The sequence below is a fragment of the Dendronephthya gigantea genome, unplaced genomic scaffold (genome assembly GCF_004324835.1).
Source record: "Dendronephthya gigantea isolate DGI-Jeju-01 unplaced genomic scaffold, DenGig_1.0 000009F, whole genome shotgun sequence".
NCBI classification, from domain to species: Eukaryota; Metazoa; Cnidaria; class Anthozoa; order Malacalcyonacea; family Nephtheidae; genus Dendronephthya; species Dendronephthya gigantea.
In genome coordinates, this window is record NW_021163019.1 from 2,063,800 (window position 1) to 2,082,333 (window position 18,534).

General features: G+C 37.5%; 4 protein-coding genes across 4 annotated transcripts; 2 read left to right on the forward strand and 2 right to left on the reverse strand.

Annotated features, from left to right (window-relative positions):
• The first annotated feature begins 100 nt into the window (after positions 1-100).
• LOC114517547 lies at positions 101-2,551 on the forward strand. Its single transcript, XM_028537317.1, has 8 exons — positions 101-191; positions 794-947; positions 1,033-1,098; positions 1,221-1,297; positions 1,399-1,534; positions 1,625-1,713; positions 1,808-1,909; positions 2,007-2,551. Exons 2-8 carry the CDS (start codon positions 819-821, stop codon positions 2,401-2,403), a joined length of 996 nt encoding a protein of 331 aa, XP_028393118.1. The 5' UTR covers positions 101-191; positions 794-818; the 3' UTR covers positions 2,404-2,551.
• Positions 185-7,492, reverse strand: LOC114517544 (la-related protein 7-like). Its single transcript, XM_028537315.1, has 13 exons — positions 7,274-7,492; positions 6,808-6,886; positions 6,426-6,526; positions 6,038-6,115; positions 5,870-5,946; positions 5,376-5,463; positions 4,063-4,688; positions 3,625-3,916; positions 3,223-3,282; positions 2,984-3,083; positions 2,792-2,892; positions 2,600-2,685; positions 185-673 (listed from the first exon to the last, which is right to left on the reverse strand). Exons 1-12 carry the CDS (start codon positions 7,394-7,396, stop codon positions 2,623-2,625), a joined length of 1,788 nt encoding a protein of 595 aa, XP_028393116.1. The 5' UTR covers positions 7,397-7,492; the 3' UTR covers positions 185-673; positions 2,600-2,622.
• A 99-nt stretch (positions 7,493-7,591) lies between these two features.
• On the forward strand, positions 7,592-9,263 carry LOC114517548 (ras-related protein Rab-11A-like). The gene is made up of 2 exons (XM_028537318.1): positions 7,592-7,882; positions 8,522-9,263. Exons 1-2 carry the CDS (start codon positions 7,694-7,696, stop codon positions 8,975-8,977), a joined length of 645 nt encoding a protein of 214 aa, XP_028393119.1. The 5' UTR covers positions 7,592-7,693; the 3' UTR covers positions 8,978-9,263.
• Positions 9,264-9,416: 153 nt separating this feature from the next.
• LOC114517542 (ankyrin repeat and IBR domain-containing protein 1-like) lies at positions 9,417-18,491 on the reverse strand. The gene is made up of 24 exons (XM_028537313.1): positions 17,874-18,491; positions 16,529-16,585; positions 16,333-16,458; positions 16,206-16,253; positions 15,817-15,894; positions 15,641-15,680; positions 15,447-15,530; positions 15,167-15,213; positions 14,976-15,070; positions 14,733-14,814; positions 14,417-14,479; positions 14,015-14,181; positions 13,848-13,945; positions 13,238-13,368; positions 13,073-13,146; positions 12,927-12,987; positions 12,494-12,580; positions 12,326-12,392; positions 11,357-11,526; positions 11,043-11,242; positions 10,691-10,727; positions 10,317-10,443; positions 9,980-10,141; positions 9,417-9,625 (listed from the first exon to the last, which is right to left on the reverse strand). The coding sequence occupies exons 1-24, from the start codon at positions 18,252-18,254 to the stop codon at positions 9,525-9,527; spliced, it is 2,583 nt and encodes an 860-aa protein (XP_028393114.1). The 5' UTR covers positions 18,255-18,491; the 3' UTR covers positions 9,417-9,524.
• Between the last annotated feature and the right edge of the window lie 43 nt (positions 18,492-18,534).

Consider the following 18,534-nt stretch of genomic DNA (forward strand, 5'->3'; position numbering starts at 1 on the left):
TCGCCTAGACAACCATGACGTCAGCGACGTTGGATAAACACGTTTTGTATTAACGAAAATGCAATAATAGCAGTATGCTTCTTGGAAATGTCGTATTTGTGTGATTTTATGTCTATACGGGTGAATTTATTGGTGTGAAGATCAGGTCTCAAAATATGAATGGTTAGAAAACCAGCGGGTGACCATAGCAGGTGAGTATATGGAGTATATTAGTAGCATTAATAATTAATCTCCCCATCAAACATAGTAATCTTTGATATTCCTATTAATCCCATCATCCCATATCTTTAAATGCTTTTAGTCGCTTCACTAAATACACAAAGTTCCCATTAGACAGATTAGTGATGAGCAAGTTATCATGATCCCTGGGTAGGTAAACTCCCTCTGCAATATATGTACATATATACCATTCCAGCCAGGTGTATATTGGGCAGACAGAAAGTGGTAATTATATGTGCCAGTTCACACTACACATGGGATTTCTAAAGAGTACACTATTTTTATGCCCCTGACCCCAGGAGACAACTGACCCCCTAATGTTTGCTTCCAATGTTTGATTTTTCACCTTTCGATCATCACAGATTCATCCAGGTTCTCAAATTTTGCCTCATCTTGCAACTTCCACAACCAGTGAAGACAGTGGACCCCCCATTGCAGAGGCATTTGTCCATGCCTAAAATACAAAAATCCACTCTGTATAGTCCCCAAACTATATTCAAACTTTGGCAGGGTTTTATCAGTACATTGCTCATTTCCTTCTGTTTAACTTCATTTATTTATTTCTTATTGAAAGCAATTGCAATTCAGTGTTCTAAGAGATGACAAATTTGCATCACAGTACATCTATGTTGGATCATAGCACAACTGAATTACCAATGAGAATTACAAACTCCTTTCCTCCAAGAGGAATCGTAGCAAAGGTTCTCAACAACTCACAAAACACAAAAGTAAGAGCTATACATTTGAAGTCGGATATATCAGTTGTCACTCGGTTGTCCAAATCTTAAAAATAGTCATGCAATATTTGTCCAGGGCAAATCACTGTATCTCTATGGTCATTTCAAGGAACATTCAACCCCCAACATAACAAAGACCAAGGTATTTCAATGTTTGGATGATACAAATGGAATTTTATACCATTAAACATGTATATATTTTACTTGTCACCATGTGAATGTATCTCACAATACCGTCCAAATGTAAATATATTTATTTTGCAGATAAAGAACACAGAGGATACCCATAGATCTGCATTTTCATTGCCGCAAACTATGACCGAAAGAACGTTTAAAACAAGGTGAAATTGTCAATGTCAAATTCCTATAAAGTGATTTCGCCCCAACTAGCCTGCATGCATATGTATTGTAATTGCAAAAGCCTATGCTTCAATTTTTATAGAAAAACACCAAGATTTTATACTGTCGATACATCTAGTCTACGACGGCACAGCAGCAAGGTCGACCATGCACTAGATCGGCTTATCACAAAATCTGATGTGACTGGTCTTCAAGAAATATATGACAGAACATGCAAGGCAAGATTTGCATTAATGTTGTGTAAATATGAACATTATAATACATTATTGTTGCATCACATAATTTCATCCAATTGCATTTAAATTTAGGGAAGCATATCAACACTTCAAACTCTGATTTCAAAGAGGAAGCTAACTCAAAAATTTGTGTTTGTCCAAAATGCTGCACCATTACCCAGGTATATCACAAATTTGTTAACAAGAAGAGACACTGATTGTTAATTTTGTTAGGTAATTTCTAGGAAAAGCACAATAATTTATTTATGATTATAGGTACCATCAAAATCATAAAACAGCAAGACCAGAACAAAAGCCACACAAAGAAGTAACAGTTGAAGAGTCTGAGATAAACGTTGACAAACAACTTGGGACAAGGTACCGTATATATGTTACAATCAACCAGGAGTCCATCAAACTAAAACCTGCTCATGAAAGCTTTAAGACGAGAATTCTTTCGATCCACACTCTCTAGGGAGACCACAGAAGCATTGGACACAAAGACAAACAAACATGTTCTTCTACCCTCACCTTATTTCAACCGCAAAAATGAAGAAAATACGACTAGCCTTTCAAAAGAGTCATCACAACATATATACTCAAGTAGCTATGGCAAAAATTCAGGTGCAAAACATGCATCTAAATGCTCCATTGAACCAACAGTTATAAACCTAAATTACAAACTCCCAGAATTACAGAGGAGGGCATTTTCAGCTAAGAATGCAGCTATAAATATTGAAAATTCTAGTAAAAAGAACAGTGAAACTCACAGGACCTTACAGAAAAGCAAAAAGACAAGTAAAGATTTGAAGCTATGGACAAGAGGAAACCATTACTCTCCTGATAGAACTATTGCAAAAAAGGATGAATAAGCAGCTCAAAACATAATCAGTGAAAGTGAATATACCTAAGTTTCCTCAAACAGTTTCTCACTAAAATGTTGATATAGTTTGATTCTTTTGTATTTATTTTTTGTAAAATTCGGTTAAATTGAACCTAAATTCTGTGTATGGTATACCATTGTTTCTATATCTATAGTAATCCCACACAACATATCATATAACTGACCTTGAAACTTGAAGGCAACCTCCTCAGTCTTCAAAATGAACATGCACTTGCTTTTTTGCATTTCGATCATCCATTTTCTTTGTGATCTTAATGGGAAAAGGTGGGATTAAATTTGAAAGAGTTCTGATTCTGATATCAATAACAGTGCAAAAAATGTTCCTCCAAGGGAGGGCTGAAATATGATCCATTTACCTTTTGCCGTCCTCTTTTATTTCTGTTTTGTTTGTTTCCTTGTTGAAGACGCTTAAATCGATCACTATTTATTTGCTCCCAATAATCTGTGTCTTCATTTTCTGTAAGAAAAATACGTTTCTGTAAAAATACATTTTTTGTAAACTGTTTCTGGAGGTCCAGCAAGAATCACCTCTCATTGAAATTACCAACCTGTCAACTTTCTGACTGTGATGTTCTCCAAGGAACCAGTTTTTGAAAACGAATCTGCAACTTTATCACAGGCTTCCTTGGTTGCAAAACGAACGTAGCCCTTTACCATAAGTGAAGAAGACGTTTGTATGAGTACAAAATAAATATTTTTGAACAAGTAATGTATAGAATAGTATTCCTTAATGGTGGATTTAAGAGGAGCGCATGGAATTTTCTTATAAACATTAAAAATGAATTACCGTATTGCTGTCAAGATCTTTATCCAAGTACAAAACAGGAGCGATGTTTGAAAATACTCCCTAAGAATGAAATAGATTTTTCTTTAGAAATACGTAGCCACAGGAATCTGAGGCGCTGCCATACTGTATAAAAGGCAACAGTAAGGATGACGAAAATGGTGTTAACAATAATGTGGTAAATCAATTAAGTCTTTAAAACATCGTGGCTAATAATAGAAATCTGTGCGTAATAAGAAATCCTAAGACGGATAGGCGCATTTCAAGGGATTTTTTGTATACACGCAGATGAAATTGGTCCTAGAAATTTATGTGGTGGTATCTACACACAGTGTTATAAAGTTATAAAGAAAAGATTCTCAGGAAGTTTTCTATCGCGTCAGTTCATGGAAGTAACAAACATACCCTTAACTGGCTGTTATTAATTTTGTCTTCACAAGAGAACTTCAACACAACGCCATGTTGCATTTTCAGCTTTTCAGGTAAGTCTTTTACGGCTTTGCTGGCCTTTTCATCGCTTCTTCCTTCACTACCTCTCCCAGAAGTTCTGTCGCTGTCGTCTTCTTGAGTTTTCGCGGCTGTTTCAGAAGCTAGTTCAGTCTTCTTCTTTGACTCTTTTCTCAATTTTTCTTTCGCTTCTCCCATGGCAGCTTTCTGAAGGTTTAGATATTCCTGTTTCATCTTAAGCCAATCCTTCCTGTGAAGGATGAGTACATTGTTGTTAGAGCTATAATAGCTTATACGTATTCTTTTTTACTTGTCTGTTCTGATCTAGTCTCTCTGAAAAAAGTTCCTATATGATGATATGGAATCATTGTGTTCTCAAAATCTGAATATACTTACTTAGATATGACACGAAGTCGAGGTACTTCCACCTTTTGCTTTTCCTTCCTCTTCCGTTTGCGTTTCTTCTTTTTCTTATTAGCACCACCCATTTCGCCCGCGTCACCCTGGGCATTAGCCTCGCAATCGTTCTTCTTACTTGAAGCACCACCCACATCTTCAGCTTCTGAGGACTCTTTAATCTTCTTACTGGTCGTATCTTCTTCATCATCACTCGCCTCAGATCTCCTCCGCTTCCGTTCCTTACGTTCAGTTCTGTCTGGAACATCATCACTTCCCTTTGGTTCATTATCCTTTCCACTAGCTTCATTGCCACTACTTTCCTCACAAACTTCCTTCTTAATGCTCCCTTCAACGTCTTTCTTCTGTTCATTTTTCACGTTCCTCGACCTATCATGACTGGTCTCAATAGCATCAGAAATTGTACTTGAACTTCCTTCTTTCCTGCGCTTAGATCTTTTACACTTTCCTTTCATATCGTCGCTTTCAGACTCGCTCACTTTAGCTTTGCGTTTTTTAGTCTTTTTGTTTTGTTTTTCCGCGTGTTCATCAATCACATCATGGTCGTCTTGCGGTTTATCCTCCGGCTGGTCTTCCCCTTCATCGTTTTTCTCCTCAGCAAACATCTAAACGTATTTGAAAGATCGTTTAATAAGCTTTGAACATATTTTTACGATGAAATCCCGTCCAAATTGCTGTGTGTGGAAACAATAAATTCACACACACAGATGAAAGTAATGGTACAACTCAAGGAGACAACTTTCGATGAGTCTATGGACTCTGCTCGCTATTCTATCAGCTTAATTAAACTTTAAAAAACAGAACCGATACAGGCATATTAAAGTTCATGAATGATGACACCTGCAATCAATCCATTGGTGTAAACACAGGTTATGTTTAGAAAACCTTTCAGTTGTCTGTTTCTGTGATAAAAATTATTAGCCACCGGAACAGTCTATAGTTACACCACTGACTTATTCAAATCGTCTTTTGAATCACCCTTCAATCAATGCAATTGCCTAAACTTCACCCAGTCTAAACTCCTACTGTCGACAGTTGCAAGCTACATTAGAACTTTACCATACTAAAAAATCTCTTTACTAGCAAGCCTATACTTTAAGATGCATCAAAGCGTTGAAGACGTCAAGGTGACGGTTGTTGGTGATGAAGACAAGCTTTAAGAATTGCGTTGAGAATTTAATGTTACTGTGTGTCTATGTTGTTTACGAAGTAGAAAGTATAATCTTCATCTCAGCATGCAGGTGAACTGTGCGCATAGCGAGGATTTGATGAATCCCAAGTTCGTTACATACCTTCAGCGCGGCCTCGGCTTCGCTTTCCTTCTCAAATTCAACAAAAGCAAATCCCTTTATTTCTCTGGTCTCAGCGAAGCGAGGCAAACTACAAGTGGAAACATTAAACAATATAATCCAATAAATGAAAAAGATCACAAACCAAATGTCCCGACATTTACTGTACTCATTCTAAAACGACTGCAGTTGACAAGTTAAACACAAGGTTAAACACAAGATGCCACTTGTTTGGATGGGTTTATTAGGGAGGGGTACAAACAGGTGTGGACCCCATCCCTTAGCAAAGGGGGGCCAATAAGGGCACCACTTTCCTTATCAAATCTATTCTTTTCAATCCAAAGGCAATATCCTATCAACATTATATCATTATAACTACATACACTGTATGTACTGTTCATGCATTTTGACTGCAAGTGCAGCTCTTGATTTGATTAACAGCTATATCTTAAACCATTCTCTCGATCCATGCCTGAATGTTTTGAAAGTTTGCGTACCTGATATAAACAACGGTTCCACAAGATGAAAACAATGATTTGATCCAGTTATGATCTGCGTTAGAAGGGAGCCTCTCCTGAACATTTTCAGAAGAATGTAATAATTAACTAGGATGTGCCACGAAATATTAGCTATATATTAAAATGTGCACTTCATTAAAAACTTACCACATAAACTGTGACAGAGTCAACATTCTTTGGCTGAGGAAGTGGTTGTGATGGTTTCACCCATTTATCATCGATTACCTGCAAGGAGTTTAGAGAAGATGGATCAGTTGGAGATGATGGAGGAACAGTTGAGGACAAAGAAATGGGAGAAAATAGGGGAACAAAAGACAAAGGAGAGGATGGGGAATGGGAGAGGATGGGGAATGGGTGAGGATAAGAGAGGGTGGAGCCTGGAGGAATGGGAGAGGATGGAAGATTGAGAGAGGATAAGATGAAAGAAAAGATGATAGAAGCAGGACATGTGGGGAAACAGGGGGAAACAAAGAGGGAGAAAGCTAAGCTGTATAATATATTACATCAATATGACACAGTTTATTAAAATACATACTTCAACAGATGGACAAAGCTTCATAGCTTTAACAATCAGTGTGATATCATCACATAATTGTTTCATTCGGTTAAAGCTTGCAATGGTCTTAATTTCTACACCTGTGATAAGAGAATTAGAAGATTGCTTTATAGCTACCAACTAACCAACACATCCAACAGTGTAAGATATCTTTGTTTCCCAGAGTATGTTTCATATATTAAAATGTAATGTTTATTTCAAAAGTTATAAGTTTTAAAATTTAAGACTATTTTACACAGAGTGTGAGGAGAGGAGTTCTTTTACAACTAAAATCCCTTCCCTTTACTCCTGGTCTTCCCTCTCAACCAAGGTTTACACTGGCTCACATAAACACAAGAATAGGGGCATAACATCAACTTACATCCATTTTCACTTTCAGTGATTTTTTTCCGCAAAAAACGATCTTTCTGAAGATTTGGCCCGCTGAAGTAAAATTTGATCTGGCAAATGAAAAATAATAATAGAATGAAGGAAATGACTTGCAGGAAAGGAATATTAAGACACCAGTATAAACAGTCATTGATCAATCAAACATAAATATCATATCAATACTGATTGTTTGCAATGTGATGCTCAATCGCATGCAGCAGAGGCTAATTGGGTAGATTCACTTGCCTATCAAAATTGCAAAGTTGCAGTGTTGTCTGTCAACATACTATTTGCTGCATGATACAATTCAACAAATGGTGAAGCTACTATACAGTACATATGCAGACAAAGGAACAATATTGGTAATACTTTTCTACACTGATCAGTATGCGAGCACCAGCACCATCACCCTCCCCTCCGCCCCTTCCCCCCCCCGGGTACTATTATTACCCACATACCTGTTCCTGCAATTCACCCAGGAGTTTCTTCTGTCTTTTCTTGTGTTTTTTCTCGACTTTCTCCGTCTTTTCTACCTCATTCTCGCAACTCTCATTCCTCCTCTCGCCACTATCCTCCTCCATTCTGTAATTCACGATAAAAATACTCTTTCAAGATACGAACTTCGCAAAACAACGTTTTAAACACGTTTTTCCAAATAGCCCGCCGCCATCACTATTACCCAGTCCCTCACCGAATTCTGCAAATTATGCTAATTTCTTTCGAATACGACGTACTCACGCGGGGATCGTGCAGAACGCGCGAGAGCTTGTAGGCGTTCGTGTTTATACAAGTCCAAGTTCTACACATCGTCGGAAAGTCGTGTGTTTTGTTGTATTTTGACGTGTTTAGTAAATTTTTAAACCGTTGTGGTCTACCAGATGGGCTCCAGGTATGACCATTACGATTATTTATATAAAGTAGTGCTTATTGGCGACTCTGGTGTTGGCAAGTCCTGCCTTTTATCGCGGTTCACACGAAACGAATTTGATCACGAATCGAAATCAACAATTGGTGTTGAGTTTGCAACGCGGAGTTTGGAGATCGACGGAAAAACTATAAAAGCTCAGGTATATAGATAACTAAACCACTATCGTTGCTTGTAACTGCATTAGTTTTAATTTCGTTATTTGTCAAGGGTGTTTTTAAGATTGAAAACACGAAGGGGCAATATTTCCTTACACCGAAGTACTTCAATATATTTGCAACATGCAAATACTTTCTTGCAAATATTTTCTCTTTCCTTGTTAATTAATTCACTAAGTATTCTCCTAATAAGTAAACTATCATTTTTAATTAAAAATGCTAAGGAAAGGCGGTATTTGCGATTGCTTTGTACGAGTGACAATTTCGTTTACTACAAGCTGACATTTACACAGTAAATATCGTGATATTGTCCTTGTGTACTCTCCTACAAGTATCGCATTTCCGCTTGTAAATTGCTACATTAAATTCATTAACTTAATGTATCACTACTTAATAAATATTTAATCAAGCAGACTCATTTACTCATGAAGTGTTTCTCCTGCTTTTAAATAAAAAAGTATGGAGTTGTGCCCAATAGAAAAAAAGGGGAAAATATAAAAGCCTTACTTTAATTTCTCCTGATGTGAAAAAGAAATCAATTATCTACTTACAGGCTGGAAAATGAAATCAAGCACTACGTATTAGAGGAAGACTTATCTTAAATTTTGCATCATGTTATGTAGGTTTGGGACACGGCTGGGCAGGAACGCTACAGAGCAATAACAAGTGCATATTACCGAGGTGCAGTCGGCGCTGTTCTGGTCTATGATATCACCAAACAGAAATCCTACGAAAGCGTCAGCCGATGGATGGAAGAAGTGAAAGAACATGCTACAGATCAAATTGTTGTTATGCTTGTTGGAAACAAATGCGACTTGAAACATTTACAGGCAATACCCACAGAGGAGGTTAAGACCTTTGCTCAGGAGCACAAGCTGTTGTTTGCTGAGGCATCTGCACTCGATGCAACCAATGTTGAAGGATTATTTCAAGAGACTATTGAGAAGGTACACAGAGTGCAAATTAAAAAGCTTAAGGAAGAACTTGCTGTTAACAGTGAGGAAACAGAACCAATGACAGCTCCAGGAAAAATACAACTAGACAATCAACCAATTGTTAAAAGATGCTGCCAAACATGAAATATGATATTCTAAAGAGATTTGAATTTTTCTAAAAATAATAAATAGTAACAAACAATAGATATAGTTAGTAAATTTTAGATTTTGTAAATTGATGCTTTTCTGCATCGAGCTTACTCACCAAGAAGGTAATTACTTCTCCATACATATTGAATCCAATAACATATTCTCAAAACTGGAAGTTTTGGCAGTTAGAGATACATTTTTAATGGCTACCATTGGGTGTTGTGGCAGGTGTGGGCAAAGTCAATTAGACTAATTGAGGTAGACTGATTGATTAATTAGGTTCATTAGACTGACTAATTGTGACAACTGGTTTCTAATTATAGTAAAACTACACAGCCTAGGTAAAATGATAATGGATTAGAACACATTCATTTTATACAACCTATGATACCATATAATTATAGGCTTTAAATAGCACAATTTTTGTGAATTAAATTTTGTATATCACCCTATCTACATATCATATGTACACAAAAATAACTATAATCTTTTAAATTTACCTTTTGAATACATTTCCCTAAAATTTCCATATAAATAGTTTCTACAACATTGTGTTGTGGTCTGTGTTTAATTCTGATTCCTGTGCATAAAGTTCCATTGCGTATCGAAAGTCTGCATCCATATCACTAGATGTCTCTGAACCTATAAAAAGGATATGTTCAGTTAAAATAGGTGCAAGTCCAAGAGGCGATTGCCTGTAAACAACCTTTATATAGTAGCATGCTACAATTCAGAAGATAAGTCAATGTCAGCTGGTAAATGAACAAAGGTTCAGTTTCTTCGAATTCCTATACCTGCGCAGTATATATCCACTACTAAGATTTGTATTGATGGGAAAAGAATGTACTGAGGGCAGGTACCAACATGCATATAAATCTTAAGTTACTGGTATCAATCTAAAATGATCTGGATGATCAGTGCCTTGAAGTAAGTTTACTAGCAGAGTAGAATTAGTGAATATAGAGCAAGCAACAATTAATATAGACACTAAATTACCTCTACTGTCATTCGCTGATTTCATGTCAGAATACGACAATTCAATTGCCTTTTGTAGATCAGCTGACTCTTGAGCCAACAACATACGGCTGGTACCTAGTCTTCTTTGCCCAATGTCTGCATTATCTTCACTGTTGCCTGGATGCAAGTATTCCAGTGTTTCTACAATGAAAAAGGCAGTCACTGTGATCTATAGAGATCCCCTAAGATTAGAATTATAATATCCCGACTCAACAAATGCAAAGAAAATTGACACAGCTGCATATAAGGAAGAAGTAAATATAAAAGTAAATGGCTTCTGTGCTTTACCTAATCAGTTAATTGGTTCTATTTATACCTTGTGTTATATCACTTTTCCTGGGTTCTGTCGAATCATCAGGCTCATGGTCTCTGTCCTGGTTTAACTTCAGAGTCGTCTCAATCAATCTTTGTAACTGAATGCTTGGTTCCTCCTCAAACAAAAACTAGAATAAAATAGTGTGAGATAAATGAATTTGTTTTGAGTTAGTTAGGACTTCCCCTAAGAAGCTAAACTACCTTTTTCAAACCACTGGACATACCAAGGACCAGCCAGGTGTGTGGGCATCTAACATATGGCAAATGGCTGTTTATTACCAGAATTATGTATCTTAGAGGTGTTTCAACTATACAATATTCTCACATCTATATTCTCACATCTATTTTGATTAAAGTGAACTATACAATATTCACCTCTTCATCAGAATCTTCTTGTAAAACTGCATTATATCTATAAAACATATGTGAAAAATAAGCATTACAGAAACACATTTAAAATTATCAACGCTAAACCTACAACATACAGGACATCTCTCAAAAAGAAATTTAGGACAGCCTGGTAGACGCAAATTCTGAAATTTTTGCGCGCGCAAAAATAATACAAATTTCGGAATTTTGCAAGGCAAAAATTCCAATCATCTAACAAGATTTTACTGCAAAGCTCTGGAAGATAACGAAGAGGTCCAACGTGCGAACTGTCTGCAAGTATACAGTAGTCCGTCGCGTAATACTATCCAATTTTAGCGTTGTGAGGTTGTAAACAAACCTTTTGAGGTAATTGTATCGAGCTCTCTTCGCCCGTGGCGAGTCATCAGGTGGTATAAGACCTCTGGATAACGCAAGGAGAAAATCGGCCCTCTTTCTGTGCGTCAACTGAGCTGCACTGATGATCCGTGATCTGGGTGTGCGCAGGTACGGACGTGCTACCATTTGAGAAAGGTTCTCCGTTGCTTCTTCGAGCTCGGTCTGGGAAGAGAGAAAAATTCGTAGCATTCTACGTTTGTATATGTTTTCCAAGGTGCGCCTTTCCTTGGTACAAGCAGGAAGACCTCTTGTACCACAGGTCTTCATATAAACTACCTGCATTAGTTCAAAGATTATTTTCTTCTGTTGATTTCTTCCCAAGAAGAATCCATAGCCATAAGAAGCTCGTAAAACTCTCCTGGCTTTCAATAATTTTCTTATTGCATCTTCAACAAAACGTGTGTCGGGTTGAGAGGTTGATGGTGAGGACGAGGCAGATGACTGAGCTGGAATGTATGAAGAGATTAAAATCACGTTATAGGAAACTCGAGATATTTTCTTCATTCTTCAACGTTGACTGGTAAAAGAAGAAAAGAGAGTCGTTTGGATCAGGGGCCGGTTGTATCAAGCCTGTTTAGCTTAAACGGTGGATAAGTCAAAATTAAATAACACTCTTACATCTCTCTTGAATGAGTGAACTTGAATATTATGCACTGAATATGTAGTTTTAAACAGTATCTTTGTATTAAGGTTAAAAACATTTAGTTCCCTTGTTGAATAAAACGATAGACTTGCTTTTTATTTTGAACTTATCCACCGTTTAAGCTAAACGGGCTTGATACAACCGGCCCCAGATTGAATTTTTTGATCGGAATGGATGGTATATAAGGATCAGGCGGGAGCAAGTGAGGATCATGTCGGCATGAAGTGAGGATCAAGACAGTGGCAAGTAAGGATACTGTCTGCATGAAGTAAGGATCAGATCCGGAGCAATCAAGTATTAGGATCATGTCTGGTTTAAGTAAAGCCTGTAGAGGAGCGAGTGAGGATCATGTCTGGATGAAGTAGGGATCAAGACAGGATCAAGTGAGGATACTATGTGGGTGAAGTAATGATGAGATCAGGAGTCATCAAGTATAACGATCATGTCTGGTTGAAGTAAAAGTCGGACAGCAGCGACGCTAGGCTCAGAACAGGCGGAAGTAAGGATGCTTTTATGACAAGCAAATATATCTCCCCCCCCCCTTTCCTCTCCTCTAATATTAGATCAAGCTGGATCTTTGTGGATTAATGTGGATATCAAACCTGATTCAGCAGCGATTGCTAATGCGACCATCTTATCCTTGGCGGACTTCAGTAGTGGTTCTTCGAGCTACAAAAAGAACACGACCAACTGGTTGGGAAAAGCTTTCAAACAAAAATATCGTCAAAACTAAAGAAATAGTTCATTCTCAGAAAGGTATAGTCGCTTACCTTGTAACTATTCTCGTGGTTCTTGAAGCGAGAATAATAATGAAGAAAGTGGTTTAGTTCCTCAACTCTCCTATGTTCATTGCTGATCTAGGGGGATAAAATAGGAGAAAGGTTGATATATGAGGAATGGGGACAAACGACTCCAGACGCATGATAGCTCAGTTTTATCGAGGCACCTAAAGGTCTGTTCACACCACTGGATCACACGATCCAATTCTGTCGGATCCGATTCATTTCTGATGGATGTTTCCTAGTCTTTTGATTGCAAAGTATATGAGCAGCAATTCAACTAAAGCCAACGCAGTACTGCTTTACCAGTAACAAACTACATTCCATACGTCAGAAGTGAATTGGATCCGACAAAGTTGCATCGTGTGGTCGTCGCCTTTAGCCGTGATGGTCTCAGAACAGATGGAGTATAAATGTTTCTTACGGTTTGTGCTTTCTCTAAAACCTTTTCCTGAACGTCGCGGACTATCTCATAACGATTGCACCTGAAGAAATCAGATAAAAATGAAACGTAGAAACAAACAGAAACACAATGAAATAAAAAGAAAAAATATCGCAGATAAGAATTACCTGAAATAGCCACCGGTTGACGAGTTGTGTTTCTTCCATGGCTCCAGACAAACCCAACAGAACTCGTGTTTACACTACATTGAACAAGATCAAGAACGATTATTTAATAATTAATACTGATGTGTTTATGTATTTGATTCAATAAAATGAAATGAGGTGGTTAACCTTTGTGCATTTGATATGATTGCATCCTTCGTTCTTCTGTATTGGGGAACTGCATTTCGGACATGGTTTTGAGTTCGTGATCAGCCATAAGCTGTTTGCAACTCTCTCGGTCTCTGGGCATTCCTTGATATCTAAACAGGAACCATTTGTGTTGATGCATGCTTAGAGTTAACGGGCTATGCGATTACAATTCAATTGCACCTTGCATGGGGAGGATGTCAGGCTGGGTGGAAGGATCTCAGGTTGGGTGGGAGAATGGCTGGCTGGCTGGGGTTGGGGGAATGTCACGCTGAGTGGGAGGATGTCAGGTCGGGTGGGAAGGATGTCAGGTCGGGTGGGAAGGATATCAGGTCGGGTGGGGAGAGTGTCAGGCAAGGTGGGAGAAATGTCAGGCTGGGTGGGGGAAATGTCAGGCTGGGTGGGGGAATGTCACGCTGGGTAGGAAGAATGTCAGGTCGGGTGGGGAAGATGTCAGGCTGGGTAGGGTAAGTGCCAGTCTTGGCAAGGTTGAGCAATGTTGGGGTGCAGGGGGGATAAACACTGGACGTTGTTATCAAAAAAGCTTCTAAATTTTAAACGATAACACGTATAAGTACATGTGAATACTCACCTTGTTTTGGTAGTTTTGGTAAAATCTCTTTAATTGCATCCAACCACCTCTTCCATCCTTCGCATGTGCTGGGTTCATGAGATTGTTCCATGCAATACCTGAGAGGAAAAAAGATTATTCCTATGAGCTGGGAATGAACACAGATGTGCAAACGCCTGTGAACTCACCAACAGAAGTAATGTTCATTTCCACAGTCGACAACGAGAGGTGCTGTCTCAGACACAGCTCCAGCTCCCACAACATATTCTCGACTTTGATGGTTGGGCAACTGAACTGCGTTATCACATTGAGGGAATGGACACCACTTCAGGTTTGGGTTTGCATCAACAAAAGCCTACGTAATGAAGAAGTTGGAACTTGCAGCGAAAGCTATTTCCTTGCTAGCTTGTGCTCCAAGCAAGATATATCAGTCGTGGTAAGCGGAAAGGTAAAGTATTTTGGAACCAGTAATGCATAATTGTGCAATTTTGAGACAAAATATGTTGCAATGTTTCTGGCAATTAGAGAACATTGACCTTCACACCTTGTACCACGCCTAAATCTTATCATAAAGCAATTATCTTAGGTACCTTGATATCAAATCTTCCATATTTTTTGGCCACGTCTTTCGGAACAACGCTTTCGATTACATCCTAGAAAATAGAATACAGTAAGTATCAGACTGCGTATGATATATTAAGATGTCGATAGGCCTGGTGATGCTGTGTACTGACTGCAGTGTTTGGGTTGGAAAGAAGAAAAAGCCCACCATATCTTTCCCTAGGCCCGTCTCAACTTGCAGTTATTATTGACCGAGCTTTTCCGTTGAGTATTTTTAAGGTATATATACCATGTTGAAAACAAGTTACGCAAATGAAAAACAAAATAGAGGGCACCGGCACTTACCACTGGAACAAGACAGGTGCACTTAAATGACGGACATTTGATGTTCGAGATATCACCGTCAATAATTTTCAAGCTTAGGTAACTGCAATAAAGTAATAAAGGCTAGTTGTAAGAGTTAAGATAATGTCTTTTAGAGTCTTTTCACGATAGTTGTTGAGTTTCTCTAACTGATATTCACACGCACTTTGAACTGAACACAATAAGTTGGAGTATAAACCAATTATTATGTACAGTACAGTATACCTTTTCCAACATGGGGTACAGAACTTGTGTCCACAGGGAACAAAAACTGAGAATATTTCTACATCAAATGACTCACAACAGATTGTGCATTCACACTGGAAAATGGAAAGCAAAATGGAAATAAAAGAAATGAAAATTCTGTGATTCCCATAGCATGGGAATGTTTTATGACAGAGTTTAATTCTTTGAACCTTTGCATTTGGTTGACTATCCTGCAGGGAATTATCATTTTCTGATTCTGAAATGAAAAAAGAATGAACATTTTGATATTTGAGTCCATAACCCCATTGCCTAATCAATGTGTTCCTTAATGATACACCTGCTCGAAATATACTGTTGTTACAGCTGGGGGAAATGTTCAACAATGTAATTAGACATGTCTATTAGACATTACATGCAGGAGTCAACTTCTTACTTAATTACTGCATGTACTTATGGTGAAACATCCGAACAACATTGTAAATGATGTACCTTGAGAAGGAGTGACCCCGGCTTTTTCACAAGCTGTGATTGGATCATCCATCCAAGCTTCAAGAAGAGATTCACGAGACCAATCTAAGAATTTATCATGGGGGCTTAGTATTTGCATGGGGGCTCAGTTGTTCGCATATTGAATCTTTGTTGGTATTATACAAGTTTACTAAAAACTACAAAGCATTATATACCAAAATATCGAAGCAGTCCTTCAGCCATGAAAAGTGAAATCTAAAAGGGGTAGAGCGAAAATTTATTTATATGATGTCTAGACAATAAATTTGGGTATACCTGACAGATGAACAGTCAATGATGTTATAATTAATTCAAGGGGCAGTCTCTTTCAAGTATTGGTGAGTATAAGCACCTGCAACATGTCAGCAGTTTGAACAAGAAGCTTGTCCTTTGTTTCTTGAAGTTCTTTTGTACCCAAACCACATTGCAGCTGGAAAAGAAGAGAAAGATTGATTTACTAACAACTAGTCCCAATATAATTTAACAAAAGGTGCAGCACCAATACGAACATAACCATGCAGTTGCAACTTCAAACCATAAATTGCAAAACTGAGCAGCAAAACATACAGAATAGATAGTCAGCAACAAAACAACTAGTAATTCCTATGCACATAGTGTGCATAACTACAAAAAAGAAATATATAGAACAATACCTATAGGAATAAGAATATATAGCATAAAAGTTGAAGTAATTATCACTAAAGTATCACAGATAATTTAAGAAGTATTTATTAGACATACTTTGTCATCAACAGGAATGATTTCTTCATCTTCTAAACCAGCTGCCTCCTGAAAAGCAAGTAGCAGTAAATTAAACTGTCAAGCATAATTACATAACAATGTTTCATTAATCTTGTATTATACTCACATTGAACACCATTTTTGTTTCAAGAAACTCTGCAATCTCTCGAAAGTTTTTCTTGACCGCAATATCACAAGCTGTTAGACCTTCATTGTTCTCTAAATATATCGGTGCTCCATTGGAAACCAACTCCTAAAAGAATTCTTGTTAATACAGCAAGGTTATGGCCAACCAATCACACAAAACAAGCTAGGTTTCCTACCTTCACACAATCTAACAAGCCTGTATTCGCAGCATAATGCAAGGGGGAGTTCGTTCCCTATGACACAATAAAGACAATATTACTATGAATTCTAATTGAATGCCTGGTTATTGCTTGTACCAGAGATATGTGGGGTTGTTCCTAAGTTAAATTAAGAGAAATTGCCATATTAATTTGGTTGAATTGTGGACAGGACTAGGTGAGATACTAAGAAGGTGAAAATATCTTTATTTGGCAGGCCCTATAGTTGCACAATGCATGTTATGCATGCTTTACATATTACATTGATGTCAATGAATTTCATTACTGGTAATTACTGACTAATTACTAAGGGTTTTGCAATTTTGAAATAATTTTCCCCTTAAATGATTTAATACAATGATTCAAAGCAGCAGGCGGGAATGAAGTTGAGAATTGTTTTTGCTTTATACATTTGAGCCATTATTGCTAGCAATGGATTTATTAAAGGACATTGATGAATAGTTTTCTAAATGCATTACTATGATTGACAGTATAAGCATAAGCAAAAAAATATCTGGCATCGCAGGTTAATTAAGCTCCTTAAAAAAACGTGTCACAGGCATTGAAGAATATTGCAGTAAAAGTCATTTATCAAAAAGTTTGCACCATAATTGCGTATCCTTATCTTACTAGAGAGGTTGGAATATATGCACTATGCATCTGATGACTATCAATCATCAAGTCTAATATGGTATTTCCATCTTTCCTCAATTCGTTGTTATTAAAAAAAGCTACCCCCTAAAGGCAGTACCCTCTGTATCCTTAGAATTCATTTGATCTAATGAGTTTTTCCTGAGGAAGAAGGACAAACTCAAAGTTGAAATAGGGTTAATGCAGTTAGTTGTTCACTGTATGGGTTGATTGAAGCTTAGCAAGAAATATGTACAGTTTCATATCATTGCTTGCTTGCTTCTCTGAGCATATAAGCTTCAAAACATAATCCTTTCAGCCTAAGCCACACGGAAATTACCGACTAGAATGTCTTGTGAAACTTATCAATACCTGTGTATCGTTGGCATAACAATACAACATACACAATATAAAAATAAACATATATATTGATCAAAAGCCATTGGCATTGAAGAAAAAATCATGCTTCAAAGAACCACATGCGGTGACTACGGATGTTCTAAGAAAATTTGCATTGACATTTATACAGCACCTGCTCCTTATAAAATGAAAATTACGCCGTAAAGATCAAGTGGCAATACAAAATGAAAATTGCAAAATTGCAGAGAATAGCAAACACGGACATCTATAACCTAAGATTATTGAGCTATGGTTTTATTCGCTATAATGAAAACAATTGTAAGATAAAACTCACCTCATCCACAACCTGTTCAATCGTTAGCTTTGAAGCTGTTTCATTTTCTTCACTTTCGTTCAGCCAAGTGAGCAAAAGCTTTAAACTTTCATATCTTCGAAAGGCATTGTCTTTTCTATCGCAAACCAAATGAAACGCTGTCTGCCCTGCCGAATTCTTCAATAAAGGATTAGCGCCTTCGGAAAGTAAGTCTTGAAGCAACTGTTTCATAGCATGAATTGAAACATAGTGAATAGCAGTGTTGTGACTGAAATTGGGACCAAATGAACGGTTTAATCTTACGGCCCGTTTTAGATTTGGGTGTCTTATGAACAAATTCATAGCCTCTTCTTCTTCTCCACGTTGCAAGGCTTGGCGAAACTTCGTCGAAGAGACACCCATGTTTTAAAACTCGAAAGCTAAAATGCCAGAATTACTATAAAGTATACAGTACACAAATATTCCGTTCTGTATAACTCATGTTTTAAAATATCACTCCGAGTGAAAATGAAACACGCTAATTTCCTGCCATGTTCCCTTTCAGCTGTTAGTCCTCTGCATGTTAATTACGGCCGCAGTGACAAATGAGAAGAAAGACAATAAAAAATTATCTTCGACCATCTTGGTCAGTTCCTTGCTTTGAACAATGAAAATCAATTTTGTAAACACAAACACGGTCTGT